The following is a 21,456-nucleotide window of genomic DNA, read 5'->3' as shown; positions in this document are numbered from 1 at the left end:
ACCCATGCTTGGATCCTACTTGAAACAGAACATGAAGACAGCCCAAACCAATGTTCTAGTTCAGTACAGTGGGTTTCATTCAACTGCAGCAAGAACCATGCATACACTGTACCGGGCCTAACAGCGAGGTAAGCAATCACCAGCTTACTGGTTCCTAACAACAGGTAGGCCAGGTAAACTCCAGTATGGCAACCTAGAGTCAGTTCTGAGCCGCTGACAGCTCTGGTCAGTACCTCTCAGAGATTCCATGTTCTTTTAAGAATAGTCTTTTTTTTTGCAAACCAAGTATATGACTTAATATTCACCCGAATAAAAATATCACCACTTCTGAAAACAGCACAGCTTGCATAACAGGTAACTTCTGATCGTCAAGGATCTTCATGACATCAGTTCTCTTTCCCATCAGACTTTTCTCAGAACTCCTTCCTGTAAGGTTTCTTTTGAATCTGAGGCTCTCGATCTCCTGTGGTTTACGTTCAACAATGCCCAAAGTGCCTTTTCACTTCCAAACTCGATCAGGTTCCGGATAAATGATCCTAAAGGTCAAGTTTATCCGTGCGTCTCTGGAATGGTACTCCTTAGGTACTCGATGCTGTGAGCAGCATGATGGAAAAACAAACAAAACAAACAAACATCCATGAGCTTGTGCATCTAAAATGGAGGCATAATCAGTGTAAAGAATTGTAATATTGCAGATTACTGTGGGCTTGTTAAACTAAACTGCCTAAACTAAGTTCCTAAATTGATTTTACTCTTTCAGCTGCAGGCTGCAACTTTCACTGAGGAACTGCGATGAACACCTACATGTGAGACAGTTCTTACTATCACTTAGCAGCTGAATAAAAACCCGTAACTTTTTGGGGGTGCTTTGACATTCTGAAGTAATATCACGTACTGAAATATTTGTTCCAGTAGAAAACATATATTCCATATCTTTACAGGAGTGCCTTGCATATATTTAGAGAACTGCACTGGAAGTAAAGCGCAATAAGGAGTGCCAGTGAATTCTTACCTGCCAGTCCTCCTGGGTAGCTCCTTCCATCAGCAGCAGAGTCCCGTGATCAAGTGGGATTCTTAGCTTCTCTACGTAAGTATAGTCTCCATTCTCTTCCTAAAAAGAAACAGTGGACACTGAGGTAGGCAAGCACATTTGGCAGATAACCAGACCTCCATAGCAGAGCTTAAAAAACAGGGACATGGGAGGAAGAAAGGAAGCTCTTACAGGATCAGGAAATCTAACTAAACTTCTCTGCAACCATATTTCATAGAGAGATCAGGAGCCGAGCATGTTAAGGATGAAAGAAGCTGTATTACATCTCGCTGTCTGTACAGCACAGATCAAGTTCAACAACCGCTTTCTACATCCAGTGCAACATCCTGGAGAGAGGCTGCGACTCTTCTGGAGACATCCATATGGATTAAATGGTTCTGTGTGGAAGCGTTTTGCAATCATAACGGCGACCCCAATGGTTAGCTTCTTCATCAAAAATGAACACCTTCTATCAATCGGTTCTGTTTCAGATTCCAGATAGTACTTGTTGGTACAGTGCTATCTGCTAGATCAAGAGTTCTTAAAACAAGCTCCCTTCAAACTTCATTATTATTAAGCAAAAGAGATTGCTAAACTAGAAGACATGCATCAATTGCAAGACTTTTACTGAGCTCCCCCAATGACATACAACAGTTTTAAGCATGAACTATAACTAAATGCAGCAGTACCACAACCTTGGTCTGACACACGTGACATCATTCAGAAGAGGAACTCCTCATTTCCAGTTCTGCATCAGACCAACACATTGCCACTGTCGCATTGCTCAGGGAAGCCAATTACACTAACACACTTATCTTAGTCAGTCATCACAGTTACATCCTCATGAAACCACACTGCACCTGATGCCAACCGTCTCCCAGAACGCCACACGGGCAGGTACAACACTCCATGTACTCTTCTAATATTGGTATTAGCCTTCAACAGGTGCAAAATTTGCTACAAACCTTATGCAACTTCTATTCGGCATCTCACCTACTTACCACTGACACTTTAATTACTTCATCTTTATTAAAGTGCCAAGTAGGAGAAACACTATTCTTCTCCCAATACAGAATCCAAGTACATAGTTGGCACATTATAGATGTCTGCTGCCAATTTAAAAAGCTGCTTAGGAAGAGTAGAAAGCAACTCTCTGAAATAAGGAATTCAGAGGATTCAGGTAGAAAATTGCTTTCAAAATACAGGAGGGAGGAGGGGAAAACTTGTGCACTAATGCATCTCTGGAAGCAGAAAGACGGGCTTTTTTTTTCCAAACGGATCACCAAATCTGTTTTTAATTCATGCAAAAAAACCCCAACCTTGGTCAGGGTAAACTCAAATCCCAGTAACAAAAGCAAGCTTTCTGTCCATGCCTAGGACTGTTAGGCTTAGTGTGACAGAATACGGTTATTCACTCCTGCTGGTGCAAGGGGCAGTACTGGCTGGCAGTTCCACATTAGTACCTTGCCTGGTGATAGCTGAGGCTGTTCCTCACTTAGTTACGCTCATTCAACCTCTGACATCAGGGAGTGCTGAGGGCACTGAGAACCACTTGTAGTATTTTCTTTTTCAGAAGGACAGTGGCCATTTGCAAAGTATACTTTCAAGCATGTGGAATTATTCGGCATTTATCTTGCTCTCTTAGAAGTAACGCACAATGTCATTTCTTTTCCCCTTAAACATCGGGGGAAAAAAGGAGACAGTTTCAAGAACAGATACAAACATGACTGCTGATGAAAAGCAGTGAAATACCATTGCATGGCTGCTTTTTTGTTTCATGGGATTGCGCTGTTTCACTTTGTGGAAGGACAAAAGCGGACTTATTTTGAACGTCTCTTTCCTGCTGATCATAATTAAAATTAATCTTTTAAGTCAAATGATTCAGGAGAAAACATTCTTTTGGCTTAGAAAAACCAATATCTAAAAGCAGCACTTACAAAATCAAAAAGCTAAGATAGAGAAAAGATCTGGAAGCCAGAGTGCCAGCTCCTGGACTTCTACTTTACCTATCACCTCAAGCGTGAGAATTATCCTTACAAACTTTGAATCTTACATATTTTGGATTCCTATCCCTCTTTTCTAGTTTTCTCCTCTACCACCAGCTGTGGAAGCACCATTTGAATCTCCATGACAAACTGGGCTCATCTACAAGGACTGCTCTGAAAGTAATGCCTCCCCTATTATTATGTTGGCCCACGATGTCAGAGGCGGATGTTGGTGGTATGGCAGCAGAGGTCGAACTTTCCCACCAGTAACCCATTACATTTTGGTGCCATGTGACAGATGGCAGCAGAGGGGCAGCCTGACATGGAAGTGCATATGAAGCCAAGGTATGCCACTGAATTCCTCCGTGTTGAAAACATGGCACCCATAGGAACTCATTGATGTTTGCTGAACATTTCTGGAGACCAATCAGTGGATGTGAGCACAGTGAGGCAGTGGGTGGTGCATTTCAGCAGCGGTGACAATGGGCCACCTCTGCTGCTGCAGACCAGTAAGAGCATTCATTGCTCACTGTTCACTGCTGGTAAAAATGCACAGCTAATGGTGGTGACTGTTGAAAAACAGCATTTGGTAGCTGAGATTTTACTCTCCCAAGCAGTGTTGTTATGTTTTTTGTATTTGTTGTAGTTTCCATGGAAATAAACAGAAGGCATTACATTCAGAGTGATCTATGTATAAACCGTTTTGCATTTTTGCCTGTTTCTTCTTGCCACTTTGATGACATCCTCAGTGCAGCTCTTTTATGGATTCAGTGAGAATGAGTATCAGCATTATTGCTGTTTCCTCAAGTAATCCCCCCGCCCTCCTACACAGGACTATCTTTAAACTCCTTCTGCTGACCTCGCTTTCTGCAATTGTGGCAGCCTGAAGTAATTGCCTCTTCCTCTTACTAGTCTATAGCTGCTCACGCCCTGCCAATACCAGCAGAGAAAGCCACCTCCTCTACAGCTGCTGTTGCCCACAAGTCTCCTTCCTGCCAATCCACCCATCCTGATCCAAGTCTTTGTTTCTACTGTGCTCCATATACTCCTGTGTCAGTCTTCATTGAGGGCCATGAGGACACCAAGGGTTATTTTTCTGCTGTTTACTAGGAGTGCTAACTTCCATTGGAACAGCTACGCAAGGACAGCAGGACCTTGCCTTAGCATTTCATGTGAAGGACAGACCCACGTGAAGGCTGGTTCTCAGAATGCTACAAACACCCTGCTGTTACCTGACACGCACAGAACTCCCTCCATGCCCAGCACCCACCAGTCGCCATAGTTACCAAGGACCACAGCTGGCAGTGACTTGGCCCAGGCCTCTGTGCCCTCAGCTGTGGGCAACACAGGGCTGCTGGAGCATCATGTAGTTCCCTTCACCCTTCGGCTGAAACCTCTCACGCTTTCCAAAAATAGCTAATCAGGTACCCTGGTGCTGCCTGAATTGAACAGTGATGAGCAATAATAAGATGGTCCAAATGAACAGAAAGGGCTTCGTTTTAGAGAATGAACACTTGAAAACTCCAGTGGGTAAAGATAAACTGTTTCTGACATCGTGTTAATTTCTACAAAAAGTCCCTGTAGCAATTCTAGTGAGGGATTTGCTTCCAAAAAGCAGATGAGGCTTTTTCCTTGCACATGTGCTGGGCTGAAATCTGAGTAGGAATTATCTTCTACTTACTCAGAAGGGAGGCAATGCAGATACAGGCAGGCTCTGCGTGCCTCTCTGCACTCCTTCCCCACCTCCCCACCTATTACATGGTGAGCACTTACTCATCCAGTACAGCAGTCACCAAATAGGAAAAAAAAAGAGGACTGGACCTTTCCTTAGCCTCACTCTGGAATAATTTTCCAACAGCAAACAGCACCATTTGCAGCTAAATAGCTTCACCCTTCCCCCCACACCACTCCAAAGGACATAAAGATTGTCCTTTGTGGCAGTTTCAGAGTGACCTGTGTAAGTTCCATCAAATCTCTACAGAGCACATGTAAAAATCTCACACAAACATGCAATAACAGCAAATACAAAACAACCAACCTCAAACAAACACCATCATGACTTGTCTTTGCCATATGTGACTAAGGAAAATAGGTTTGTAGTCTCTAATAAGTCCATCAGTGTTTCAAGATGAAGTATGCTAGTACAGATGCACTCTATTACAAAGCAAAGTCTCTGAAGGCCCTGCTCCGGTGTTCCCCAATGGCAGTACAAGGTATTACTGACTTCTGGTACATGCTGTTTTGTGCCTGGTACACAATCACACACAGGCAGTTGCTTTACTTTTTTTGCAGCATCACTTACCACACCGAGATTCTACTACAGTACTTCTCACCCTGTATTTTCATGATGCCTTCCATCTCAGAATACTTAAAAGCACGCACTTGAACAGAGAGAAGCGATGGCCTCTGAAACACTAAGGTCAACATTAGTAGAATGCTGGCCCTTAAAGAAGTTTAACACGGGGATGAAAAGGAATTACTTTCCTCTTTTCCACCCCAGAGGAGATTGCCTCCAGAACTTCTTATGTACAAACAATGGCAGATTTCAAGCCAGATAAGAGCCTGAAATGCCTGCGATGACTGCTAGTGTAGATTCACCCTTCCCTAGACTACATCCCTCCTCATGCAATTTGCTTTTGAACGAAGTAATGATCAAGCTTCAAATGTCTGCAATCAACTTTAACTTTCTCTTAATGAAAGTGAGAATGCCACATTACAATAGAGCACAAAAATTACTTCTTTGCTGGTACAGCCTGAAAGGTTGTAATTTCCGTCAGAGACTCCAGCAACTCCCACTTGGCAGAGCACCTCGTGCCATAGGATGCTCAGAAAATTGCAGGCTTTTGGAACGCGCAAAGAATAAGTAACATGACATATAATTTCAGTAAAATGCCCTTAGGCACAGGATATACAGCTAACAGCAGTGTGTTCAAACGTCACTCTGCACGTGGGGACCTCACTTTAGAAACAGGTACGCCACAGTTGCAAAAGGAATACTTCATAGGTAACAAGACTGAGCTAGTCAGAAAGAGCTGATCAGAGACACTAAAGAAAAACATGATGAGAAGACCTGATGGATACATATATGAAAAATGATCCAGCTCGGGAAGAAAAAAAGGAACATACTACAGACCAAAGAAGCTGGCCAATTATGAATGGCATAGATTGAATTCCCCCTTTACTCATAGTAAGACATCTTGCCTAAGAACTGCGCCCAGTTTTTAAGCAGAAATTGCAGTCTATGCTGAAATCTAGGTGGCATAGACTGTGATCCATTGAAAGGGCACACATGCAATCTAGAAATGAACTCAAGCACCATTTACAACTTCCCAGAAGAATGAACTTGCCAGCTGACATTTTGTTAGAATCACAGCATCCGAGATACTTCCTCATGCTATGTCCAGAGATACAATGCACTGGTTATGTGATCTCATACTCAAGTACCACTGGATTAAAATCCTTTCACACAATAAGGGATCCACAAACTAAAGAACTGGTGAAAAATACAAATTATTTAGTTTTCCAATTGCAATTCTGATCCGTTCCATTTACAGCTGGGTAACCCATGGCAGGCAGATTTCAGTACATCAGTGCAGTTTTCTTATACACTGATCATCTCCACCTCTGCTTTCTGAACCAGTTTATTCAGAATTAATAATGACATAAGTAGTCAGCAAACTTCTTCCCTAAGATTCTGAAGTGCTTTTCAGACTATATATGCATATATTTAAAGAATAATAATTATTCTAACCAAAGCTCATCGCAAGCATACCGCCTCATAACAGAAGACATGCAGAAAAGACATCTGAAGCAAGATACCCTAAGGTAAGGCTCAGGTTCTCAACAAAGGAATGTGTGATTCCTTTACTTCAGTCAACACACATTGCAGAATTGGAGTGTGAAACTGGCTTGTAACATGGCATTTTATCTAGGAAAAGTATTCTCCACAGAATCAGCAACTAACCCCTGAGAGGATGTTCCACACATGCTTCCTATCCTAGTAATGACCCCTGTTTATTCTCTGAAGTGTGATACCAGAGTTTGGTATCTTAGGGGAAAGAAATGAGCAGTTCCTTCCTGCTGTTCACTGTCTCTCAGTCTGAACATACACAGGTCAGAATGCAAACAATGCAAAGGGGATTTTTACTTAGAACAGCGGTCAGAACTACTCTGCATCCCATACATACTATGAATTACACAGTGCTTACAGGAGTTTAACAAAATGGTATCAAATCTATGGTTCATTTACACAGTGAAAGCACCCTTCTAACATTACTGATGACAAGGAATGGGAAAGGACCTGCTTACGGCAAAGCAATACCTAGGCTGCAATTACACTGCTGTGTGTTATTTTGAAGACGTTCCATCCCCAAACTGAACACGTCACACTTCACATGATGGACTTTTTGCTTCCTAAGCTTACTGCGCAGAACTTTATGAATGCGTTTTCACTGACTACGAACATCACTAAATGTTTCTAGTGATTAAATTATATAAACAGAGGGAAAGTACTGAAGATACGACACTGCTGAGTGTACTCACAGCAGAGGGTTTCTTCCTCATCTCAAAGGTCCGGGTAGCACCAAAGCTGAGCGAGGCAATGACGGGATTTTTTCCCAGCGATGGCTCATCATCACTGTGCCAGTCCACGCTATCCTTCTCATTTCGGTACAGGTTGCAGAGAAGGGAGTTGAAGGTATGGCCGGTGAACTCCTCTATGTGCTCCTTTAGCATGGTCAGCACGGGATGCCACTGCAATTGGCACAAGAGGTGTAAGATAAATACAAAGAAAGCAGGCTAGCAAACAATGGCATTAGACACAAGAGGAAAATTGCTCTTGGACAAGAAACAAAGCACACTGCACTATTATCACAATAAACTTGAAGCTGAACAAATGCCTCTGCAAAAATCTCGCTGAAATTTTAGCAAAGCTGAGGAATGAGCTTTCTGCAAAACATGTTTCTGTTACCTATGGCTCAATACTATATCACCTCTTAAAAATGTGAAGCCAGTCTGCTTTTTGTACTGATGATGGCAGCCGCCTCAATTAACTGTAAGGTGAGAAAGTCAATGGAGTAAGACTTGTCTAATCTGACCATGAGCAAACAGTATCAGCTCTGAACTAAAACAAAAGCTATACAAGCTCTCCCACACATACCTCTCTTTGTAAATTTCCTGTCCAAGTCAGAACAGTTTAATGCATGGGTCTGACAGCAGCTGACTGACTTAACCACTGCTAGGAAAAAGTTGGACTTGGTGACTAAGTGACACACTCAGCTCCCTGCAGCTGACACAGATCCAGAGACAATAGTTGGCCAAACACTAGCACGGCACAGCCCTCTGTTCCCAGGTCTATTGGCACAGCTCGCTGAGCCCAGCTCATCTTCTCTTGGGGTTTTGACTTCAGCGTTGTAACTTTTTGGTGGTTCACAAAATGAGCATCACGGGTCCTGAATTTTAGCCTTTCCTTTGCTGATATCTTACTGTGCCCATAGCCTGTGGCAGCTATGCACATTCCATTACAACTCAGTCCAGTGAATCATTACTCAATGTTATAAGCTTACATCATGGCTTTCATCTGTCAGAGTGCTTTTAAGCACGATATAAGCTAAAAGAAAAAAAAGGCTCAAAGCAATGTAGGCCAGAATCTTTGGCCATTACATAAGCAGATCAAGAGAGGACAAAGAACTGTCTCCAACCCCCTGAGTGAACACTGGAAGGAGGAAGAACAGGCAGCAGGAATTAATTCCCAGTACCAACCTCAAATAATCAGGTCTGCACCACCTCCCTTCCACGATCCCCTGCATTTTGGGGGGGGTTTAACCTATTGGCTACACTGCAGGAGCCTTCAATATGTCATCTTTCTGTTTGGGGTTTTTTTAGCTAAGTCACCCCTTCAGTGACTAAGCAACCTATGAATAATTAACTATATTCGAACATAGCTTGTAGCTATGAGATACATAGGGAAATCAGTAGCAGCTGCCAAAAGTGCTACAGCTTGTACTTAGTTGGGTTGCCTAAAGGAAAACCACTGGATCTCAAGAACTGCAGTATGAGGTAAACATGCAATGCAGTGACAGAAGAACACAACGAAAATTACTGAAAGTACTTTTCAGAGACCCACCACACACTGGATTCCTTCAACACCTATCACAAATGCAGTATGGATGAAAATGTTATATAGTGAATTTTACAGTTCAGTGGAAACTTCACTATAAACCAGCAGTGATGGAAGTCATGTTATCACAAAACATTAGTGCTTCTTTAACTACACCTCTACTTAGAAAGAATTGTTCCTCAAATACCAAAATTCACTAGCACCAGCACTGCGTCATACTTAGCCATGCTGCCATCCCGCTCAGTCTTACCAAGCAAAAAAGGAGGGGCACAAAACTAATTACTCCTATGGATCAAAAGATCAAGGCAGTTAACTGGCTTTGGCCAAGCTGCATATCAAATGACATTTGCTTTCACGCAGGATATTTCTGTGATATAAATGCTATTCTGCAGGTAGGGGCAGTGTTCTTCACACCATCCACAGCTTCTTCAGGCTGCAGGAACTTCCACCTACAAAGCTGAGTAAGATGTCAGAGTGACTCTACACACATATGTGTCTATGGGCAGTTCTCATGAACAGTTTCCAGACAGCGGCAGGGTTGGTTGCCAGCTAAGTAAATCTGCTGGTGCATGTCACTTTCCTTTCCCCAGTAAAAAGGAGAAGGATTTGGGGGATAAAAGACGAGGTCAGTATGTGTGACTTATTTGGTCCTTGCAACTCAGAGATAAAAAAAAAATCAAATCAGAGTCCAACGGTGTTAATTCTCAGCTTCAGGTAAACTAGACTGAATCAGTGAACTTCAGGGCACATGGTCTCTACCCAACCTCTGAGCAGCAACGGCTTCCACAACAGGCAACTCTGAACTAGATTTAAATCATTAGCGTACAACAGAATGATTCTGTGGGTGCACTTCAAAGCCCTAAAGCCATTCAGCTTCTACAAGAGTCCAATTAAAATAATATTCAGTGATTAAGCACAAAAAAAATGCCTATTTTCTCACCACAAATTCCACAGGCTTCCAACTATGGAATTTCTGAGACTAGAAAAATCTTTAGAACTTGTCTTGTTAAGTAACACTTTCCTGCCCTCTAACTGAGTTTTGCAGGGGAACTGTTCCCCCCAGCAGCAGTTCTGGGACTCAGGATACTGTTTGCACACCATACAACCTTCAACAGTCCCAATGTATGGTTCAGATCACAGCAGACTACTGTCTCAGAATAGTGAAGCAAAGCAATATTAAGAAATAAGCAGATAGGACAACACGCTGGAAGCCAGCGAGAGTAACTGAACAAGAAGAAAATATCAACACGTCACTTGGAAGGTTTCTGACCATTCCAAAATAGCATGGGTAATAACGTGAAACAATCTGAAGCTGCTGAGCAGGCACATGATGTGCTGAATTCACACAGGAATCAACAACATGCCTAAATTCTCATTTCAGCGGTATTGAAGTGTTTCTAAATGTAAATATTTCAGCAGTTGATATTCTCACATCTTGACACTGAAAAACTCAGTATGACTGCATACGCTGTAAGCTCAGTATGACCACGTAGGCCACAGCCTTCGACATTACAATACATAGAGTAAGTCACACAGAATAGTTAAGAGTTCTGTCCAAAGCTACATAGCAACCCAAACCCCAAACTTGGAATTAAACCAGAGAAACTATTTCCTTTTCCCCAACTTTTATCCACTACATCATGCCTCTCTCAACCAGTCCACTCATAACACTTATTTCATACAGCTGTCCACAATCCACTGCAGCCTGATGCTGATCACAAAAGAAATTCTGATAGATGTTCCAGATAAAAAGAAGATGGAAGGGATTGTTTGACGCTCAATCTCCACAAAGTGTTTTTCATTCTCCAGACAACAGTAAAAGGAAACAGTGCACATATACATACGTGTGGGTTTGGCTGCATCGTTATCCTGGAGTAAGTGTAGGGAAGTTCCCCATACCAGGAGGTAAGCCGTGGCTCCTCAAAAGATCCCTCTGAAAAAGAAAGAACATGAAGGCTTTTCTCAGCCTTTTCTCAATCAAAGGGCTTGAAAATAGAAAATAGAAAGATGCAATTCTGCCACAGAAACTTCATCAGAAAGGAATGAGTGCCCACTCTCCTCAGGTTTAAAAGCAGCCCCTTAGAAATTCCTCAGCCTTACATAACGAACCCAAGAGAAGGAGTATTACTCAAGAGCAGGCCTTGTGCTACACAGTTTTGATCCCATGCAAAAAGGATCATCTGGCAAAAATCTTGGAACCACAGCAATTTTCTCATCCCTATGCAGGACAGGGCAACAACTGGACAAATTAAAGATAAAATTACACTGAAACTTCATTTACAATCATAGCCGCTTTGGATTCTCCCAGTTTCAGTACCCAATACACTGGCCTCTGCTGCAAGGTGTAACCATGGGGAAGCAAGAAGTGGAAAGTACTGCATCAGTGGGATTTTACAGAAGCAGGAGGCAGCAAAGCTGCACAAGATGTCACGTTTTTGTTAAATATACACGCATTCCTCGGTGTAATACAAACGCTGGGTATTTTCAGCTTCTGAAAAGACTATTTGGGTAGCTATATCTCATGTTTGATGGGCGGCATTCTCCATTATACAGTACCTTTATTGCCAGCTAATAAGCACAGATGCTGAAGAAATTTTCCAGCCACAATCAGTAACTACTCCAATATAATCTTTTAAATCAACTCCTGACTAAAAAAAGAGATCTAGATAGAACAGGTGCCCCTTAGTGAACAAATCCAGAATAGCAGACTCTTACTCACCAGATACTGCTACCAAAAGTCAAAGACAAGGGAGAGTAAATGTGCCCTGCTTGGATTTTAAGTGAGAGTGGCAAAAATATACTTGGTGATAGAAGGCAACGAACACAGTTTTTACATCATCACCGGGAGACGGTTAGAAGGAACGGAGATGGAAAATAAAAGAACAGGAAAAAGAGCTGGAGACAGCACAGAAAGAAAATGCCTTCGGGGTTTTAAGATAGAAAGGCACCTTCACTTTCTAAGCAGCAGTGCGCTTCAGGTACACACCAAAGAACTGGAAGGCAATGTGGAAAGGCAATATATAACGTGAAAAACAGGCAGCGTGTGGTTTTTGGTGCAGAAATGACATGGAGATGACCTGAAAAGTCAAGCTACACACCTTACCCTGCCTGGTGTGAGTTCTCTGACCCCAGGGTATGTCTTGGAGGAGTTGTTCAAACATCCAGTCTGCCTGTTCCGAGTCAATGAAGCCAGGAACCAAATGAATCCTAAAGGAAGAACACATAGAAAAGAACAAAGGAATAAAGGCTTCTGTATATGCTCTGATAAAATATCCTAATTTACAGGATTCCCAAAGAAGGTAAGAATGCCTATAATGCAAGCACAGAAGTCAGCAAGAGCTCCTGATGGATCTTCCTTTAACCAAATATACCTCATTGTTTTTCAGACCTACAAAACATGATGACAATGAGCCACAAATCCCACAGACAGCCATATGCTGAGCAAAGAACAGCATTCTTATCATACTCTATAAATTAGATATCTTCAATTATGGTACTACCATCAACACAGATGACAAATCCCCTTTACTCACCATGTCCATGGCACTTAGAAGACAACAGCCCTTTATCACTGCTGTCACTCTATCCTTTCTCTTGCAAGCAGAAGAGCGTGAGAGCATTTAACCTCCCCTATTTTTACGCGTATATGTATTTTTACTGTACTAACAGCAGAATGCAAAATCTCTGGCTACTGCGTTTGGCTGCAGAGCAGTGCTGCTTATAAGGGGTTAACTCTTATGAACGCGCATTGCTCCAATAAGACAGGCAAAAGATGTTAAAAAGAGATATAAAAGTCTAATTATTGACTTCTGATAAATGTTTGTGATCCAACAACAGCATAGGAAAATACAAACTCCAGTGACAGAATAACGGTACTGGCTGTGTACCATTTATCCATGCCCTTGCTGATACACAGTACCAAACCAAATTTGCAGCAGTAGCTTTGGAACATGAAACAAACAGACATGCTTCAGCCAAGAGCACTAGATGCAGCACATTAGAAGTGCATTCTTCTCTTCACTGCTGTTCAGAACTGTGTGAGTCTCTGCTGCTTGATAAGCAAATCACTTCCAGAGGCGCTCTGAGCAGACTGAAGGGCAACGTGCGCCTCCTACAGCCAGAACTATGCAAAGACCAGATTGCAGAGAGCTGCCTTCAAATCATTCAACAAAAAGCACAGAACAGGTTTCCAAAGGCATGTTCTTCACTTACCTAGAAACACCGGTTGGCCCTGTGCTGAGCTCATACATCCCGGGCTTGCTGCAGGTATAGAAAAGAAAGAGCCATCAGACCGACCAACAAGAGATCTCACACCAAACAGCACTGACCTAACTGCTGTAAGTGTGAGCTAGGAAAGCCTTCAAAAGACAGCAAGGTTTGTGTTACTACAGGAAGCAAAAGTGTTCTGAAGGGGTGGTCAGAGTGAGGCAGCAAGGGATGCTGCAGCAACAAATGAGTTTGTGAGTGCTTCCTGTCCTCCACTCCTACTCTTGCCCAGGCTCAGTACCTGGTTTTAGGGCTGTAGAGGTAAGTAAATGAGGGATCCCACCAGTAAATGAAAGGAGGCACCAACAGGACTATACTTTGACCATTATCCTTACAGTTATGGCTACACTAAGAGCACACTAAGATGCAAAGTAAATGGGTATCAATCAGAAGATAGATACCATCATCCTGACAATAGCAAAGCATTCATATGTCTGCAAGACGCAGAGAAACCAACCCACATGTAGGGAAACAACATTTTAACCACCGGAACAGGGAGTAGAGCAGTTCTTTCCTCTGTTACAGGCTGTGCTACTGTGAACTATTACTCTCAAATGAGCTGCTTGTTTCTCCCACTACCTCATTCTTCTCCTAAGCCAGCTCCATATTTTATATCCTTTTTTGCCTAAAACATCCCAGAAGCCAATCACTGTCCAGCATTGCTCCTCCAATATAGTTTACACTGGGAGTTTTCTAGGAGGACGCACGCTGTTAACTAAAGCAGACATGTTTGTGGTTCTCTCATTCAAGGATCCCCCTACTGTTTCATTCTATACCAAAGCTGCAGTAGCTACTAAAACAGATGTGAATTCTCTTAACTGCTGACTCTGGACAAAAAGGTTCATGTTTTATATTGAAATTTCTTTCAAAGGCATGGACATTATAAGAGGAATGGACGTTATAAGAGGAAAAGGAACACTTTTTTAGCAGTCACCCTGTCGAGCAGTGCAGAAAAGCTGCAGGAAGGGCAGTTAAGTCCACTGCATACTCACTCTATCACACCTGCCTCTGGAACTCGGCGTTCCACCTGGAAGGTAATCAGACAACAACAGGATGAGCACCAAATGTTGAAGCACCTGACACACCTCAGCCAAACAAAGGCCACTGCCACCTCTGGTGACTCTAGATAGGTGAACACTGTGCCACCAGTGAGAAAAACACAGCACTGGACAGCTGCTAAGCCGCAATATACCTCCCCCCTCCAGAACCCTTCTGTGCAGCCAAACCTCTAGACAGATTTTAACATCCAAATGCCCCTTCTAAAGGACATCCATTAATAAATTATTTGGATTACCACCAATACTGAATTACAATTTTAAATAAATCTTAGCCTTACATTCAGAAGTAGAACTATGTAGCGAGGAGAAATAAATCTCAGCCGCAGTCAAAGAGCAAAACATCAGACAGATCAGGAGTCAGCAGCTTAAAAGGTGCTGTGGGACAGCTGTTCTTAAAGGCCAGTTGTTTAATCCAACTTAGATGAGCTTTCTGGCTGCCCCGAGCTTCTCCCTGAGCTCAGCACTGAGACACAAGGTGGTACTGACAGCGAGCAAGCAGCACACAGCACTACGGAGGTACCAGGGCTCTGCCTGAAGAAAGAGAACCCTCCCAGAGCACCTCCAAGCCTTGAGAGCCAAGATAACTTCATGATATCTTTGCCTAGACTGAAGCCAAATGGACGGGCCGCACAGTTTCGAACTCAGCTTGGTAAACGCCTCCAGAAGTTCAGCTCAGTTTTTCATCTCAAATGTGAGACCATACCCTCAAAGCCCGCAGATTTTATTAATGAAAGTTTCAGAAAGCTTGTCATTCCGCTAGAAACCGCCTCGCTTTTACCTCTGATGGCTTTTCAAAGACAAACTGCGTCTGGGAGCGGAGCTGATCCCTCCTCCCCCACGCCTGCCCGCCGCTTGCGGGGGAACGGCTGCCGGCCTCGGGCGCCTTCGGTGCTACAGCAAAGGGTGAAACAAACCACGTGAAACTACACTCCACCCCAAGGAAAGCGCAGCGCTTCGTGTCACAGCCGCTTACGGATCCCGTGAAGAAGGAAGAAGTGAGCCCTGCCGAAGAGCGGGCTCCGGTGCTCGGCACCGTGGCACACAGCGCGGCTGCCTCCCCCGGCTCTGCCCGCCTGCCCCAGCCGCCGCCCCGCCTTGCCTGCCTGCCGTCCAGCCGCACCGCCGGCCCAGCCGCCCTGCACGCGGGCCCGCCGCCGCCTCTCCGCCATGGCGCTGCCGGGCACACGCGGCCCCGCCCCGGGCTCCTCCCCGAGCCGCGTCTCTACGGGGCCGGGAGCTGAACGGCGTGTCCGAGCTCCTATCTCCCTCTGGTGGCTGCAGCGGAGCCTGCAGGGCTGCGTCTCGGCACGGCGGGGCCGGCCGGGGACATAACTGAGTAGCTCCAGCTAAGGGCTCACCGCGCTGCTTCAGTGATGCATCTTAAGAAGAAAACCGACATGCCAAAGATTCAGAGTGAATGCCATTTTATTTGTTTGACCAAGTGAAAACCCGCACAGATCAGTTAGTCCAATGCTTCCACGTCACCTCCCGGCTTACAGAACTCTTACGCCTCTTCATCCCAAAAAAGTAGTAACAAAAAACTACGGGATAGGATTCTTCAGCTCAGATCTGATCAGCACCATTGCATCGGTATTTGGATTTTTCTCACCGTATAGGAATGTCAGCTCCAAATCGTGTCTCAGTGCAACACTTCAAAACCGGAGCTTGGAACTGCTCCTCAGGGACCAAAAACAACCTGCAGCCACAACACTGGTACCACATGCCATTTAATCTGGCTTGGAAGTTCTGGTACACTTCACACTTACAGAAAGGAATGTTAGCAACCATATCTTCACAGATCAGGTAATAGACAACAGCAGTGCAGGCCTCTCATGTACTCGGACCCATCTCTGAGCTGGCTAACTTCTGTAGCACAAATCAGTTACATTAAAAACAAAAGAGTTCTACCTTTAAGGAAGTTTATTGGTTCTCATTTGTAAGTCAGTCAGTATTCACATTCTGAATGGCCTCACCAAAAGACAGGCTGACATACTACAGAAAGAATGCATCCATCAGTGCTAAAGGAGAGTAACTCATTTCAAGCTCCACATTTAAAGTGCCGTTAGTCTTTTACAAGTAACATGTAACTCGTAGCATTTATCCACACTGTGTTACCACCCTCCGTTACAAACAGCAGGCACTGAACCTTTAAAAATGTTCCAAATTGAAGTGACGTACAACTGAAAAGTTTGATGACTTCAAATTCAAGAAGCAAGAATTTAAATTCTTATTGAAATATGATTTTATGTATGTAGCTACCGATGAGCAATTACACTCATTGGGGTTGGGGTATTTTTTTGGCCCACTTCCCTCAATTTTACAACCAAAAGTCACACTCAACCCCTGAAAGTACATAAATGACCGCTCAGGTTTTGGTGCAAGAACCCATTTCAATACAGTACCAACCCATGAGCAGACTTCTGAAACCATCAGGTTAAGGCCCATTTTGTGATCATGCATCCCAATAAGCGATCCTTTCTAAGTTTCACAGACTGTGCAAACACAGAAGTCTGAAGTGGAGGTACTCTTGTTTTACAGGGAGATGACTTTGACATAGCCTGAGTCTGTCCCTCCCTGCCCATGGTGTCCCTTGACTGGGTCACGCGGCAGGAGAGCACTTGCTAGCTGGCTGACGATGCTGAATCCTTGCAAGTATCCTTAACCCGAGCTGGGAAAAGCTACACTCTGAATAGAACCAGGTTTCCTTTTCAAACAAATATACTCCCTTCCCACACCTCCCCACCTTTCTAGGAACATGTCAGAGAACTACTATTGTTCTGCCCATCACCCACAATCATAAGACACTGATGTGATGGATGCTATATAACCAAGCTGTTCTTCAGCAGCGCAGTGTCTGATTGAGTCCATTTAAGTATTCCTTAAAGCACAGAGTTATTTTAGTCCAAAACACTTCCCAATTCAACAAAAACCTATAAGCAAATAAAGCCTATTACGAAACCAGTATTAGAAGTCAAGAATTTGTATCCTCTAAACGATACCGTTCTGTTTATTAGAAAGCACACTTACAACTGCAGATGTTCAAAACATTAGGTCTACAAGGTGCCGAGGTGCAGGCATGGAACCTGCACGAGTTCCAGGCTTCTGAGATTCAGCTGCCTGCTATTTATTTCTCCTTCAGCTTTTTCAAAAAACGAGCCCGTATTTGTTTGTTTGATTTCATGACTAAACTCTTGGCAGCAGAGGTAGGTAGAATAGAGAAGATCCAAGCCTAGAAATCAAAGGAGAAAAGCCTCAGTTTTTACAGTCTGTACTTGGCTAAATCAAACTGTTACCAGCTCATGTAAACATTACAAAATGATGATTAAAAGTTAAATAAAAATCACTTTTGTTCTTTACGACTCAAAACTGCTCTTCTATCAGGCAGGTAGAACATACCAGATCCTTGTGCCTCCCAAGGTAACTTACCATGACGGCGTGGGGCAGACACCCGTTGGTCTGGGACTGCAGGCCTACTGTGCCTATGGCAGCTCTCACATACGTTTCAGGACTGGGCTTACTGAAGGTCGGCTTGCGGATTTTGGACAGTTTTGTTGCCACGTAAAATGGGAGAACACTCTGCAAGTAGGAAAGATCACAATAGGCACAGAACACTTTCAAATTAACTTACAGATTCAATAAGGAGCCAAAACCCTCAGCAACCAGGTAACCCACATACTGAGTTTTGAAATGCACTACCCCTGTTTTTAATTCTGATTACAACATCTCAGTGCACAGCACTGACACTTCTAATCAGCTGTCCTGTGACACACTTCCTAATGGGCCCACAAGCCATGCTTTTGCTTTTTGCATGCTTGCTTTCAACTGCTCAACCTAGGCCTCTGAAGTAGTCAGAATGGCACAGACTATAGCTGTTCAACCAGGTATTAATATCTCAGAAATCTCAATCTTACAAACATTGGAACCTTACCAGCATTTTGAGGATACCCAAAGATACGCAGTCCTATACCAGTGATTCAGTACCTGCATTCCCTACGGTTTGCCACTGCAGCGAGCATCATGAGTAGCAAATCTTTATTAAAAAAAAATAAAAGCACCTTTTCCCTTCTGTTACACCAGTAGACCTCCAAATAAATAAGATCATCATCTCTAAACTCAGTGTATTTGGGCAAGTTACACTCCAGACACTTGTGTCAAAACATTTAGTCTTTAAGAGAACAATGACCACATGTACTCGATCTCAGAAACATTAGCTTCACCTCCTCTGAAAAGCGTAACATGGGTGAAAGGAACAACTACAAATCTCAGTGAATCCAAAACCACAGCTGTATAGCTATATATTCAACCACCACAAAGAGGAAGCATGACTATGCTAGCAGCTTAAAGAACGTGCACCTCTCTCTACAAGCGGGACTGAGAATACAGATAACATACTGAAAGATTCCACGTTCAAATGGAGAGAAAAACTTGGATACCTGAATTTCAGAAGTGTAAACAGTCACCACTAACTTCGAAGCCACCGAAAGCTTCAATAAGAAAGCTACTCAGTCTGTGTGGTGGTTTTGCCTATAGAGGTAGCTAAGCTCCACCACAGTGTTTTCTCATCTCACATCCTTGAAGAAAGATTCAGAGAAAAAGGGCACTGGAGTTGAGGTAAGGACAAAATCGCTGACCAATTACCATTATGGACTGAACAAATTCAATCTAGGGAGATATCCAATCATTTATTGCTTATTACTAACAGACTAGGGCAGTGAAAGCTATAACACACTAAAGACACCTTCCTCCTACTCGCCCTCTTCTACTCCTCCATATGCTGTACATGGAGATCTGCTCCACATAGTGCCTATGGGCTGCAGGGAGGCAGCCTGCGCCACTGTGAGCATCTCCTGGGCTGCAGGGAACAGCTGCTCCGCACCTGCAGCACCTCCTGCCCTCCTTCTGCAATGACTTCAGTTCCTGAAGGGCTGTTTCTCTTCATTTTCTAACTTTTCCATCCCAGCTGCTGTTGCTTAGCTCTTCCTTTCTTAAATCTGCTCTCCCAGAGGCACAACAAGCATTGCTCAAGGCTCAACTCTGGCCAGCAGCTTGTTCCTTTTGGAGCCAGATGGAGCTGACTCTTAACTCACATGGGGCAGCTTCTGTGCTCTGCTCACAGTAGCCACCCTTGCAGCCCATTCCCCACCACTACTAAGACCTTGGTGCATAAACCAATGGAGCCTGATATTGTAACAGCATATGTGTCTAGTTTAAACTTTGTCCACTTTTTGTTACATTTCTAAATTCAATTTATTATCTATATATCAAAACCAGCCAGCCCTCAGAATGGTATTCAACATCATATGGATACAAGAATGATTTCAGGTCCTGAGCAGAAGTTTCTAGTTACACTACAAGGACATGAAGAAACAAGAAATCGGAATAGCTTGTTTACACAGTCCTATTTCACTTTACTTTTAAAGAGAAAGACCTAAACTTCCACGTGTTTCCCCAGCAGCATCTGACACTTTAATACAGTGAATATGGCTGAAGAAAGGTAGAAGTTCTCACTGTTCCACTTCAGCCGTGCGTAGTAACCAAGTTTAGATGGAAAATGCTGATGTTAACAGGAATTTATAGAGTTGTTAGTAAAATACAGGGTGTTAAAGAACCAAGCAATGTGTTCAGATGCTCAAAGATATGTCTGCAGAAACTGTGGAGATTTTTCCAATTGATGATCAGAAGAAGTCCTCGCTGTCCTTCCCATTCCTTTTCATCTGATTACTGCTACAGTTCCATACCCTTCCCACACAGATGTAAACTAACACAGAATTAATCCTTTCATACGGTGAGCCCAACTGGAAGCACAGTTCTGAAATTAAAAGCACTATATTTCTGAAGGTCAGAGCGATGAACTTCAAACAGTCCAAAGTGAGTGCAGTTTTCCTAATGGCTCCAAGGAGATGTCAGCTAATCTTCACAGGAACGCACTTGTAATATTCATTAGTGGTTCACAGTAGCTTAGGAATGAGAAGAGAAGGACACAGACTGCAATAAAATTAGCATAACAAATGGAAACTGTGACAGGTATTGGTCATCAAGCCCACCTAACCCAGAACGGCAAAGCACATTCAGTGCTATCTGGAATTCAGCACCCTTACCCAACAAGTTACAGTTTACCAACACCCATCAAGTTTTCTGAAGGAAAAGCCTATCTGTTGATACAGAAAACCAAATTTAATCTTCATTCCTGTTAATAATGTAAGGAACTGAAAATATTTTTGTAGCTTTTCTGTATCCAAAGCTAGAAAGTATTTCCTCCCCATACTGTGCATGTTCATACTGCATTTAACACCTTGTCCTACTGCGGTTTTTTTGCTTGTTCTTTTTTTTCTTTTCCCCTTCATCTTTTCAGTGTGCATATAGATATTCTGTAACACGCTGAGTCATAAACGAGCAGCACATGCTCCTTCATTTTCCACTTAAAGCAACAACACTACTTAGAAAAAATACTGGGAGGATGATACCACCTGGTTACAAATACAGATAGGTATAGCACATCTCAAGGGCACAACGCTTCCTTCTCCCCATCTCTTAAATACTCTCACGCTGAGATAACCATCAGCACGCTTATACTTGAGAAGGCAGCAGAAAATGAAGATCAGACTCCCTAACTTAACAAGAGACTTTCCTAAATGAAACAAAGTATCTGAATCAAACTCCTAAATGCTGCTCTGGAAGGCTATTCAAGGATAGTATCTTCCACAGAAACCACTTATGTTGCCAGAGCTTGTTTCAACATCCTGTAAGTAGCTGGTAACCTCAGTAGCAGAAAAAACCTCACAAATCTCATGGAAGGGTGGGAGGGGGAGATCACAACCAGCTTGGCTGTAGCAGAAGCTGTGTGCTGTTAAGTATGTTTAAGCAGGAAAGAAAGGCTATCAGACGACTTATTGATGATGGATTATTGATGATCAGATTGACTTATTAATGTAGAAAAGAGAATCAGTATGCTTTATTAGGAGAACGAGGTGTTTTCAAAACAAAGAGCTAGCTGATGTT

The 21,456-nt window shown here is 43.2% G+C and overlaps 2 protein-coding genes and 1 long non-coding RNA gene across 3 annotated transcripts in view; 1 reads left to right on the top strand and 2 right to left on the bottom strand.

Moving 5' to 3' along the window:
* The first annotated feature begins 40 nt into the window (after nucleotides 1-40).
* Nucleotides 41-1,951, top strand: LOC140253556 (uncharacterized). The gene is made up of 3 exons (XR_011903891.1): nucleotides 41-128; nucleotides 942-1,087; nucleotides 1,269-1,951. It is a non-coding gene; the product is annotated as an uncharacterized lncRNA (long non-coding RNA).
* Nucleotides 123-15,642, bottom strand: ALKBH3 (alkB homolog 3, alpha-ketoglutarate dependent dioxygenase). Its single transcript, XM_072339227.1, has 9 exons — nucleotides 15,557-15,642; nucleotides 15,236-15,348; nucleotides 14,392-14,426; nucleotides 13,346-13,393; nucleotides 12,237-12,340; nucleotides 10,978-11,066; nucleotides 7,558-7,767; nucleotides 1,013-1,111; nucleotides 123-592 (listed from the first exon to the last, which is right to left on the bottom strand). Exons 1-9 carry the CDS (start codon nucleotides 15,624-15,626, stop codon nucleotides 500-502), a joined length of 861 nt encoding a protein of 286 aa, XP_072195328.1. The 5' UTR covers nucleotides 15,627-15,642; the 3' UTR covers nucleotides 123-499.
* A 224-nt stretch (nucleotides 15,643-15,866) lies between these two features.
* Nucleotides 15,867-21,456, bottom strand: part of HSD17B12 (hydroxysteroid 17-beta dehydrogenase 12) — a 69,821-nt gene continuing 64,231 nt past the window's right edge. The window contains 2 exon segments of the mRNA XM_072338777.1: nucleotides 15,867-17,686; nucleotides 17,884-18,033. Coding sequence (XP_072194878.1) covers nucleotides 17,582-17,686; nucleotides 17,884-18,033 — 255 coding nt within the window. The 3' untranslated portion in view covers nucleotides 15,867-17,581.

This window comes from Excalfactoria chinensis, chromosome 5 (assembly GCF_039878825.1).
Source record: "Excalfactoria chinensis isolate bCotChi1 chromosome 5, bCotChi1.hap2, whole genome shotgun sequence".
Taxonomy (NCBI): domain Eukaryota; kingdom Metazoa; phylum Chordata; class Aves; order Galliformes; family Phasianidae; genus Excalfactoria; species Excalfactoria chinensis.
Note: the sequence above shows the minus strand (reverse complement) of the source record. Positions and strands in the feature narration are given on the sequence as shown.